Below are 12,182 nucleotides of genomic sequence, written 5' to 3'. Positions count from 1 at the left end.
CTCACACTACTTGACACTAGAAAAAGCTGGCAACCTCGAAAGAGCATCAGCATTAGCATGCAGCTTCCCTGGAGACCTGGACGATGAACAATCTTGTACTGGAAATTTGCAAGCTGTTCTATCCAACGGGCCAACTGACCCTCCAACCCCTGAAAATTATGCAGCCACCGTAAGGAGTTGTGGTGAGTGCGTAAAAACAAACTCCTTGCCCAAAAGATAATGTTTGTAGGGTTTGTAAAAGCAACCATGCTCTGTGAGGGAAAAATGCCTTCCTCAATACTTGGAGTAATACGCTGAATCAGATGTCTCTGTGAATACAAGTCTTTTATTACATGTACATGGAGAGAGAACTCTTACAGGTATTTCAAGACGCTGCAGAGAAGTCTGTGAAGAAGGAGGATCTGGGGCCTTCTTTTATACTGTGTAATCAACAAGTCTGAGGACATATGCAGGTGTTATAGATCATAGTACTACTTTTCCTTTTATGGTAATGAGCCAACCAGTCTCATAGGAGAGCTTACTATCTCTAGTTTGTTCCGGTCAAACACAATTCAAGGTCTTTTTCTCTTTTCCTCTCAGTAATTTTCCATTCCGCTTACACTCAGACACTGTGCATACACATATCACATGTTCTTCTTCTTTTGTGTTTCATAAAACATTATAAAACATTATAAAACATACACAATCTTATTCTATCCTAAAATTATCTATTTCTATGTCATTTATTTCCCACAGCTCAAAAGCTCTTTTTTCGTGGTGGCATATTTTCGCTCCTGCTTTGTGAGTGCCCTCATATGCAATGACCAGTTCCAGCCCCCCCTCTTCCTGAGACAAAACAGCTGCAATTCCTACATCACTAGCATCAGTGTCAAGGATAAATGGTTTACTGGGGTCTGGATAAGCCAATACTGGAGCAGCAATTAGGCTGGCCTTGAGCTGATCAAATGCCCGTTGACAGTCATCACTCCACCGAAACCACCTCCCCTTCTCCACAAGCTGATGCAGAGGGCGGGGAATATCTGGAAACCCCTTCACAAAACGCCTGTAATAGGAGGCCAGCCCTATGAAACTCTGAACTTCAGTCTGGTTCTTAGGGACAGGCCACCCCCTGACTGCATCCACTTTAGCGGGGTCTGCCATAACCCTTTCTGTGGAAATAACATGCCCCAAATAGCGGACCTGGGTGGAAAACAGGTTGAACTTGGAGGGTTTTACTTTCAGATTTGCCTGCTGAAGCTTCGCAAGCACCCCTTCCAAACGAGCCAGATGCTCCTGGAAGGTGTGGCCAAAAACAATAATATCATCCAGATAAACCAAACAAGTGGTCCACTGCAAATCTACAAGAATCAGGTCCATCAATCTCTGAGAAGTACTGGGGGCATTGCATAGTCCAAAAATCAAAACATTAAACTCAAACAACCCCTGGCGAGTAATGAAGGTTGTCTTATGGCGGTCTTTGGGGTCAACCTCGACCTTCCAGTATCCACTAGATCAAGAGTGGAAAACCAGCAGGCATGACTAAGACTATCAAGGGCATCATCAATTCTAGGTAGAGGATATGCGTCCTTCCTAGTGACATCATTGAACTTCCTATAATCCACGCAGAAACGAAGCCCACCCCCCTTCTTTTTAACTACAGGGGCCGCCCACGGCCATTTCAAGCATTTGCTTCAAATTATCTGCGACCTCCTGTTGGAGGTGAAGGGAACCCGGCGGGAGGGCATTTTGACAGGCTTTGCATCGTCTGTATCGATTTCATGCAGTGTCCTACCTAGATCAGTATCAGTATCACCCTGACTGAACACAGAAATGTTTTGGAGCAATAACTGCCGTACTGCTTGCAGCTCTGATGAGGAAAAACCCTTCTCCTCCACCCCAAACTGAGCCATCAGTGTGTCAACTGTCCAGGGTTGTAAGGCATCCCCACACTCACTAGGCTCCTCCTTATCTACAACCTCATTATCTACCTCTATATCAGTAAAAAGAGTGCCTACTTTCATACCTTTCTTTAGAGCCAGTGCATCCTCAGTTACATTAATCACTCAAACTGGCAATACCCCTTGTTCCACTCTACAAAGTACCCGGGCTACTAACACATTGCAGTGATTGGTCAATCACAGCACCGTATTTTGACAAAAAGTCAAACCCAAGCAGAATTTCCTCAGAAGGTATGTCAGACACTAAGAACTCTGCAATAAGGGCCAGTGAATCAAACTGACAGGCAGTCTGCCAAACCCCCAGAACCTCCATCCCCCCACCATTAGCTGCTGTGGCATTGCCATAATACCCTGTCAAGTCAGATCCCCCTTTAGTTATGGCGAGCCAGATTTGCTTTGATATAACAGAACAAGAAGCCCCGGTGTCTACAAGCACATAACAATCAAACCCACCTACTTTAGCTGCCAGATAACCGGAGCCACCTCTATGGTCCTTGGGGGCCACTGTAGATACAAGAGGGATAGGGGCGAACATTTGGCCCTCTGTGCACGCCCCCTCTAGTTTCCCTGCAAATAGGGGCAGTATATGTGGCAATTGCATCCACATTCCCAACACCCTCTCCCCGCTCCCGAACCCCACGTTTAACTGAAGAAGTACCAAATGCACTAACTGGCTGAGGGTGTGGAAACAGATTTAGCAGGGTCCATTTGAAATGCCTGCACAACAGTTTGCAAGGACCTAACCTCCTGCCTAAGCCCTTCTACCACCCCCAACAAAACCTCCATTTGTTCATCACGTTTAGACCTCTGTTCAGACACTCCTCTGACTTTTGCATCAGATGACAAATAGTTATTTTCTAAACCCCTAATAAGCTTGAGTTCTGAGGCGAGATTAATGGCAGCCTCTAAAGTTGCAGGCTTGGCACTACGGAGGCTAATACACAAATCCCCATTCCCCACGTGTCACAAAATGGTCTCTAGCTAACAGATCTTGCATACAGTCAGCAGAGGGATACGCCCTGGCTACCAGCCGGCGCAGAGCAATTCCAAATTCCCAAACTGTCTCATTATGTAAACTGGCCCTATTCCAATCATCACTGTCGCATGGGTCTAGACATCTCCCCATTGCTCCCTTTAACATTGTATAGTTAGCTCTGGCTTCTGCAGACAGACCACTGTACACCTCACAAGCTCGGCCAGAAATTAACAGGTCCATAAACTTTAACCTCAGTGGTTCATCCCAGTTGTTAACATCAGTAGCCATTTCAAATTGGTCAGCCCAATCTGACCATTCCCGCCCCGAGCCAGTAAAGGTCTCAGGCATGAAAAGTGGACGTGGAATTGTTCCATGATTGACATTTGCAAGGGGAGGGGCATTTATCTCACCAGGGGTGTTTGTAGCATTTGATGCACTTGGCAAGGCAGGAAGAAGATTATTCTCAGGCTCTGACATTTTTTAAATTTGACAAGATCTCACTGCTGCCACCAGTGTAATAAACCCAGACCTGAAGGTAGGGGGCAGTATACTGGATTAAGTAAAGGAGGTAACGCTGCCGCCATCATTAGCAAATGCATTGCAGTTACTGTTTTTATTTTTAATCAAGTGAATTCTCCAAAAAAGTCATTTCTCCAAATTGTTCCTTTACATAGTTGTGTCAGTAATCACTCACGTCATAGCTTCACCATTTATTGCAAATAGACAATAGAGTACACTCTATTGCAAATAACAGCAGCGGTAATGGTGGCCTCTAAATACACTGCCAAATCGGTGCAGTGAGATACAATAGGTGTTGCAGCAGGATAGCATGACTTAGAGTGTCCTGCCAGAACTAGGTCATTAACTTTCCCCAAATTTGCTTCACTCTACAGTGGCACATTCTGACAAATCTGATTTACATTTTAAAAGGTAGTTTGCACAACTGATGTTGACACATATCGTGAATGTGAATAGCTGACATGAGTTTAAACGTGTACCTAACAGAGTTTTATATAGACCTATCTTTGAAACCTTTACATAGTGAAAATATCCTGCTTTGGAGACTGCCATGAAATGAGAGACAGAATGCAAAGGATATGATGGATGAAGATATATGTATTTTTTGTATTTGCTTGCAAAGCAGCGTTAACAACCAGCTGAGGGCACATCATCATCACAAATCCTGAAATTGAGATACATATTAAATAAAATAAAATATTTTGTTGATCTCTCATTAAAAAGATGGGAAGTTGAAGTTATGTCAAGGTCATGTTTATGTTTGCATTTACACAGGAGCAGAAAATTTGATTTCTAACTGCTTGGTGCTCTGATCATGGCCGTTTTGTTAAGAAAACATGGAAAAGATAAGGTATAGGCAACAAACTGTTAAAAGTCAGACATTTTGTGTGAATCTCATCAAAGTAATTACTGTAGAGCATTACATGCCAGGAATTACATTTTAAAAAGGACAATTATTGTCAACCAAGGTTTAAATGGTTTAGTCTAGTGTGGTTCAGGGTCTGGTTATATCTGTGATGTCTGAGACAAATGAAGAAGGCAAAGCTATAACTTGACAGACTGCTGATCTGTCACTCTTCAACACAATCTCCCACTTTCTACTTATTTGGGTGTTCCATTTTAACGGCACACACGTAGGGATTTTTGACGTCACAGTCACCATTGCTCCACTTGCCATGCCCTGAAGGAAATGGAATAAAAAATAAAGGTAAGGCATGCATTGAGTGAAACTACATTTTGATCTTTCTGCATAGTAGCGAATAATCTCTTTCCTGCACATTGCCCTTTTGCTTTTCCTTTACCTTTCCTTACCTTCTTCCTCTCTTTTCACTTTATCTTACACTTCTACCCTCTACTCCATCTTCTATTCCTTATATTCCTCCATCTCCCCTGCCTCCCCTCAGCCTGCCTCATCTTTTTCTACCTCCTGACTCCACTTACCGTGTTCATTCATGAGTACGCAGCGCCCGGCTTCCGTAGGGTTGTTAGGATACCAGTTGTACCAATGTGGGATCTCCCCATCAATGTACAAGTACTTCGTAGCCTAAAAGAGACAGATATGGAGAAGAAGGGACAGAGAGACAGAAGTGGGAAAGGACAAGGAAGGTGAGAGGAAGATAGAAAGAGATTTAGAGACAAAACTGAGTAAGACTATGGATGGATAAGCAGGTCTGCATAAGACTACATTACAAGTTAATTTTAGCTTACTCAGCCAGGGCCTTACCCAAGCGGGGTCCCTGTAGACAGTGAAGCCTCCTATCCAGATCTTGGTGTACTGAATAAACTTATGCAGGGCTTCATTCGTTGATTCATCAACTATTGAAATTAGAAAGGCATTGTTTTTCCTGCAATTCAGCTGTGTGTAAGAGAGAAAGATGGAGAGAGAGAGATGCAGAGAGATATTCAACAAAAAAAGTCAAGTAAAAGTTTTAGGCTAAATCCTACAGTGGGTAACACCACCCAAAAGTACAAATGATTTCAGCAGTTTGACAATGTTTTTAAAGGATTGGATGTGCTTAAAGCCTTTCCTTTCACCATTCATTAATAACTGCCTCGGGCACACACATGCACACATGGATATGTCTCAATGCACTCTTTTTTGTTTAACACTGTTTTCAATGTTTTTCCTTCCTGATTCTTTTATCTTTTTCATACTTTTTGCTTTCAACTGCAAATACTTACTACTTTTCTGCTTTATTACTCCTTTTAAACTTTGGAATCACTCCTTTCCTGCTTTCACTTTCTTACTTTATCTGTTTTTTGTACTCAAAATAAACCTTATAATCTTCCTACTATTTGTACTCCAGCTACCAGTCCTGCTTTGCAAGCAAAGCGATGGGTTTGCACTCGCAGCAATCACATGCATTTTCTCCAGAAAATGCACTTTTCTAGTCTTACCACTGCTCTTGTGAAGTCACTTTCATCGTGGAATACTTTTACACACCTATCCCCAATCACAATCCAAGAGGGATCTGGGCATGGTAGGAAACCCCTGGCTAAAGGGAGAGAGAGACAAAGAGGGAGAAAGTTAGATAAATCGAGGGTTTGTTATCAAGATGATACTAGCTCACATCTCGCTGAGCTTTGTCTTGCAGGTGTGAGACTTTGAGCTTGAAGAACCAAACTCTCTATTGGGGCTGTATAGTCAAGATCACGACAAACCACAAACAGGCCTTGTCAAGTCAGAGCCAAGTTCAGAATCCAAGAAGCCTTGAGCCCAACTCAAAGCCAGAGCAAGGTGAGTCTTGATCAAGACCAGTTACAAAATAGTGCTCAAATTGATATGCTAATGACACTCAGACGTGAAGGGAAAGAGACTGAGGATCTGCCAGCGCAGGAGAGATGTGTGGATAGCTAGGAGAAACAGGGGAAACATTCAGCCAACTCCTCACAGCAAAGTCTGCTCACATCATTTTACCCACATACTCACTTCTAGACTAGACTAGACTTTATATTAGATACAACCACAGAGTCAAGCACAATATGGTGAAGTGGACACAGCAAACAGACAGAAAGGAGAGGTGGAGAGATGGAACAGGAGGATGCAAGATTCATATGAAACATGTTGACTGTTGTTGTGCCTCACTCTTCCTTACCTTCCCCCAAACACACATACCAACATAACACACACACAGACATTCTGTGTCTGTCATACCATTGCCAGTTGAGTTCAACACAGCAGGAGCAGCATAAGCCACCAACATCATCATGACCAACACAGGCAGAACCTTCTCCATGACTGAACTTCTCCTCAGCTGTAAAAGAAAGCACACCTCTGTCAATAGACATCTCACTGAATACACAACTATACTATCGATGATCACCACACCTGTAAATGAAGCTTCAGGTTTCTATCCAGTCAAAGGAGTGCAACCATTGGATGAGTCAGAATCAGCACTGGCTGGAATGGTGCAGAGGCCCATCCACACAGCATTGAAATTTATGATAATCACAATCCAGTGACAGTGGTATTCCTATATTTTTATGCCTATGTAGCCACTACTACACAGTCTTGTCTATTATTATTGAAAATAACTACATATTCATACAGTCAATGAATATTTGAAATAATTACTTCATCCCCCATGCTGGTCATCACTTGTTTCCATTTCTGGTTAGAAATGCTGGTAATGAACAATCTAAGGAATATACTGAATAGACCAACATATTTACATCATACCAACCACTGCAAATTTATATTACAGTAAGACTAAAAGTGATATTATTAGTGATATTATTATATTATTAGGCTTTAATATGGTAGTTTACCTTTATGTCTTCAGATCCAAGATGTAGATGTTCTCTCTTTTCTTCTCCCTGGAGCTTGTTATTCTGTCTATCATCCCCTCCTCCTTTTATAGCTGCCTCTACCCCGTGCCTACCAACCTTTCTTCACTGTGTGTGAGTGATTTAGAGATAAACGCTTATCAGACAGTGTCCTCATCGCTCACCATGTGTCTGGTGGAGTGTAGCAACCAGTTTAGTCTAGACAGTGTTAACACTACTGAACCAAAACAGCCTTGACTAGTACTTCTCGGTCCAAAGTAACAAAAAGTCTTCATCAGTTTGAATTTGTAAAGTGATTGATGGAGTTGGCATGGAAATGGCTGCCAAACAGCCATGCTGGATAAAATCTGTTTAATCTCCTGAACAGGCTGGACAGAATGACAGAGGAGAACTCAAAATGCAAAGAGAAAGACAAAGGCAAAAGATTAAAGGCAAAGATTCTTGTATGTCAAATATAACACAAGTGAGTTTTGCTTATTTCTGCTATATTAATACGCAGTGAAGAGTGACAGGATGCCATGACAAAGGTCATGAGCTGGACTCACATACTCAGCCAACAAAGTGACTCTGATTTTTTTCTGAGTGTTTGGAAATATAGATGAGGAACATTCAGCTTAATAAAAACAGGGGAAATGTGGGAAATTATTTATTTTAGTTCTACTGCAAGTTTGATACTGGGCTCAACCAAACTTGATGTCTGCAGCACTTTCTTGGATAACAAAAATTGTTTTTTCGAGATAATGATATTTGCTGCTTGAGCTAACATCCTGAAGGAAAACATATTATTCAAAACCCAAATGTTGAATTAGGCCTACCTGTGTTCAGTGTTCAGTACGGAAGCCCGTTGAAGACATGTTTTCATACATTTTATTTACAATAACACATTTTGTTATCTCAAGATAATGTATATTGTTCCTCAAGATTTCCAATTCCAGTGCATCACACTTGACATGATGACATGCTGCCTGACTGAAGATGCCCTGAACACTAATAGGTAGGCCGTGGGAAAACACGTGTCAATAAAATGTATGAATAAAAGTCCTCAATGGGCTTCCGTAGTTCAGGTTCAGTGCCACATGGACGGTGGGCCTTGCCTGAGTCGTGGGTCACCGTCTGCCATGTTTGGTTGCCCTGGGACTCAGCTGTGAACACTTAGCAGAGAAAATAAAGAAACAGAAAAAGGAACAATCCAAACAATTAGAATCAGGTTTCAGCCTAGGGGGGCCTGAACCGCTAGTAAACCAGCACAAAAACAACCGGGATTCAAGGGTTTGAACTCTTAACTAAGGCTATTGTATCGGCCTTTAAAAACCCACATCGGTCAATCGTTTTAAGTCTACTAATACCAGAAGTGAAGTAATGGTCAGTACTGTAGTCCCACCCAAAATCCTATCTTTTCAATTGACTACTGAGTGCTAATGAATGCATGTGCTAGAATAGCAGAACAACCCCTTCTATTACCTAGCTGTCATTAATCCACAGGACTAAAGCCACTATTAATGCAGAATGTTGTGGGGTTTCCTCCAACTTTGGTTGTCTTCAATCATCCCCACCTTTCTCCTGCCAGTGTGATGGTCTTCTTCAGACATGGTTATCAGCACTGATCTGTGTTGGGGAGTCACAAGTTCCCCAGACTGTTGGGTTTTTCACTGGAAGACTGTGTCCTAACCACAACCACTGATTTATCTGTCTGTCCACCAGTATCATGGTCAGTGTCTCAACACAAGTGACATGTTACTTAACACACTGGGGCACATTCACAAAGATTATTTTCTTTAAATTGTGTCTTGAGACAAATACAAATGCAGTCTGCAATAAGGTACAGAAGCAATTGTTTTCCTATGGAAAATGAACCTTTTAACCTGTGTGATAAAATGATGCCTTTGTTTGATCTGAGTTTTAATTAATCTCTTTTAACATTTTTTATTGAACCCTGGTTACAATAAACAGGCTGTAAGCTTGGTGAAAATAATCAGTTTTACTGGTGTGGGTCAGGCACCACTAACTGGAATATTTGAGAGATGAGGTGAGGAAGGGTCAATGTTACTGTGTCCTGGTTCCCCCCTAGAGAGCAGTGGCCCTGAGTGAAAATAGCAACTTATAACAATACTAACTAGAAAAGGTGAAAAGGGTACATTTCCTGGACAAAATGTGTTGGGTAACTAGGCAAATGGAGAAGTAGCAGTAATAGTAATAGTACTAGTTAGTAGTAGTAGCAGCAGTAGTCGTAGTAGTGTTAGTAGTGGTAGTAACATTACTAGCAGTAGTAGTAATAATAGTTTTAGATTGCATTTAGATCACATTTTTGTCATCATATTACGTTTTAATTGCAATTAGATTACATTTCTGTAATGAGATTACTTTTAAATTATTTTTATTTTGCTTATTCTTGTATTTTTTGTAATCACATTACATCACATGACATGAACCACATCATCAGCTGAAGCAACTCAGAAAATTCCGACATTCATTTCGCAATAAAGTTAAATATCTTAAAAAGTTTTAAAAAGAGCAAAAAAAAAGTAGCTCAAAGTATCCATAATATTTGTAAGGCGCCAAATCAATCGCCCATGCCATATTGTTTGACATTAGAAACAGCCAGGTGACAGCATTGTAGCTAGAAAAGCATCATTAAAGGGATAGTTCACCCAAAAATTTCAATTTGGTCATTATTGACTCATCCTCATGCCAGTACAAAATCGGAAGAGTGTTTTTTCTTCATGCAACTAACCAGGAGTTTGCCAAGCTCTCTGTCGGAGGAGCTTTCTTCCAATTGCAGTAAATGGAGAAAATGGAGGCCAGTCAATTAGGGCATCAGTTGGGAAGGGACTAATGGCTAGGAAGGGCGCTATTAGGCCATCATATTGACATCAGTGCTACTGTCGAATGGCAGGCGGACATATTAGAGGACAGGCTACCAGAAGCAAGGATGGGGCCACTGATGCCTAAGAGGCATGCGTCAAACTGTCCAACTGTCATCAGCACCACTATCAACCAGCAGGACAGTTACAGAAAGAGACTATTTCTGTAGTTCCTTAGGAGAACAGGGACAGAGGTCTGCATTTTCTTGTGCCCATGAAAACTAGAGATATGAGACTCATCCTGGATCTCCGCACGCTGAATGCGTGCATCATGCAAAGACCGCTCAGTATGTTTACATTAAGAAGCTACCGGACTTGGTGCAGCTGGGCCATTGGTTCCCCACGATAGACTTAAAGAGAGACTTATAGAGTTAAAATAACAGTGGCTGTTCAACTGCAAGTTAAAGGCTAGTCTATATCGTGTCCCTCGTAATTATGTGCAGCCTTAACAGTGAGTGCCAGACATGGATGCAGAACATTGAGACCTTGCAAGATAGATAATTTCATTGATTATATATGATTACCACCATGAGTAAAGCAGTATGAGTCTGAGTCAGGATATGGTTTCTAGTACGAATCTGATTGAAATTCCAGTGTGCTACTTTCCTCTACTACAGTATGCCATATACTACGTCACTGCCACGGTAAAGGAAAAAAACTGAGTAAATGAAGGACACAATTTATGTATTTCCACACAGGTGTCCCTAAGATAATTACGCTATTTGGCTACCATGGCTTGGAGAAGAGATCTCAGTGACCTTGAGAGAGGGTTGTATGTTGGAGCACATTTGGCTGGAGCTTCAGTGATGGAAACTACTCATCTAGCTGATATTTCACAAGGAACAATGGCTAAGGCATGAAAGTCTGATTGAAAGACATTAACTAGGGACAACTGTAGATAGAGGCATGTACTCCTCGGCCATGATGCCATGCATTGGTTTCAGATGGAAGGAAAAACAAATTCAGGTCAGGCAGTCAGTCAGTCAATCAGTTATTCATTCAGTCAGTCATTCAGTTAGTTAGGTAACGCTTAGTGAGATGTTGCTTCGTGAGATGGCCTCTAAAGGGTGTCTTTGACTAAGAGATGGCCTCTCGCCTTTGGGCCACACTCTTCGCCGTCAATTTACTGACATCTACATCTTCTTCTGTCCTGCAAACGTTAATGGTAGGTCACGTTGTTACCTGTGGTTTGTGACGTTGGTGGAATAGATCATTTAACCAATAAACATGTCGCGCTAGCCAAGCATTGCTCCTGTCATCAGCATCGGGCTAGCCGGGAATGTTTTTTGACTAGCCCCGAGGCTCTTGACAGAGGAAACAAATCTAGGCTATATCCAGGGGGTCATTGGGCTGGAACGCACCGGTACGCTGTTCCGGGAGTGAATTTGACGACGTAACACGCGTTCAAGTTCTGAAAAACATAAATACAGAGGGCAGTACGGTGATTGTACCGGTTTAATCTGAGCTGACAGGTTGTGTTGTGAAAATGTCGAGAAAGAAGAAACTAGATATTCTTTCCTATTTTCAACCCGATGTTAGTGATAAAACAATGAATTTAACTTGTGGCTATGAAGTAGTACCATTATGAGCAAAGCTAGGCTACTCTATTCTCTCCCACCATGTTGACATTCTAAAACAGTCCAATGGACAGAAATCTATCCATCAATAATTCTGTCCGTTTTCCGACCGATCAGTGTGGCCGCAGCTAGTGGAATTCAACACACGCGCTGTGGGCCTGTACAGGATCTGTACTTGTTTGTTATTCATGTAACATAATTTTTCTGAAAAGGAGTACCATATTGTGAGAACATCATATTGTGAACTTGATATTGAGATACGTATCGTAACGTGGGCTGAGTGCATGGTCTTACCCCTAGTGGACAAAGTGTTAATTTAATACACTTGCTGGGTGTTTTGTTTTGGAAGTAATTTCTTTTGCCTCCTCACTACTCCCACACATTTCAGCCAATCTAACAACCCCTAAATCAGAGTATTACACTGGTCCCAGCTGCCCACCTGCCATATCAACTGACTGAAAAAAACATTTCATGAAGACACAGTTGTTCCCAATCTGAGCTTTTATTACAAATCAGAAAAAAAAAT

General features: G+C 41.8%; 1 protein-coding gene and 2 long non-coding RNA genes across 3 annotated transcripts; all 3 read right to left on the bottom strand.

The window, feature by feature from the left end:
• Nucleotides 1-722: 722 nt before the first annotated feature.
• On the bottom strand, nucleotides 723-3,612 carry LOC144542820 (retrovirus-related Pol polyprotein from transposon 17.6). The gene is given in 4 exon segments (XM_078290160.1): nucleotides 723-792; nucleotides 794-1,490; nucleotides 1,493-1,668; nucleotides 3,608-3,612. Coding segments are annotated over 4 exon segments (948 nt in total).
• A 529-nt stretch (nucleotides 3,613-4,141) lies between these two features.
• LOC139914586 (uncharacterized) lies at nucleotides 4,142-5,202 on the bottom strand. Its single transcript, XR_011784775.2, has 3 exons — nucleotides 5,156-5,202; nucleotides 4,873-4,975; nucleotides 4,142-4,612 (listed from the first exon to the last, which is right to left on the bottom strand). It is a non-coding gene; the product is annotated as an uncharacterized LOC139914586 (long non-coding RNA).
• A 5-nt stretch (nucleotides 5,203-5,207) lies between these two features.
• LOC139914585 (uncharacterized) lies at nucleotides 5,208-7,269 on the bottom strand. Its single transcript, XR_013504301.1, has 4 exons — nucleotides 7,201-7,269; nucleotides 6,587-6,686; nucleotides 5,830-5,927; nucleotides 5,208-5,287 (listed from the first exon to the last, which is right to left on the bottom strand). It is a non-coding gene; the product is annotated as an uncharacterized LOC139914585 (long non-coding RNA).
• Nucleotides 7,270-12,182: the final 4,913 nt, after the last annotated feature.

Source organism: Centroberyx gerrardi, chromosome 3 (assembly GCF_048128805.1).
Source record: "Centroberyx gerrardi isolate f3 chromosome 3, fCenGer3.hap1.cur.20231027, whole genome shotgun sequence".
In the NCBI taxonomy this organism is placed as follows: domain Eukaryota; kingdom Metazoa; phylum Chordata; class Actinopteri; order Beryciformes; family Berycidae; genus Centroberyx; species Centroberyx gerrardi.
This window is presented reverse-complemented; position numbering and strand designations above follow the sequence as displayed.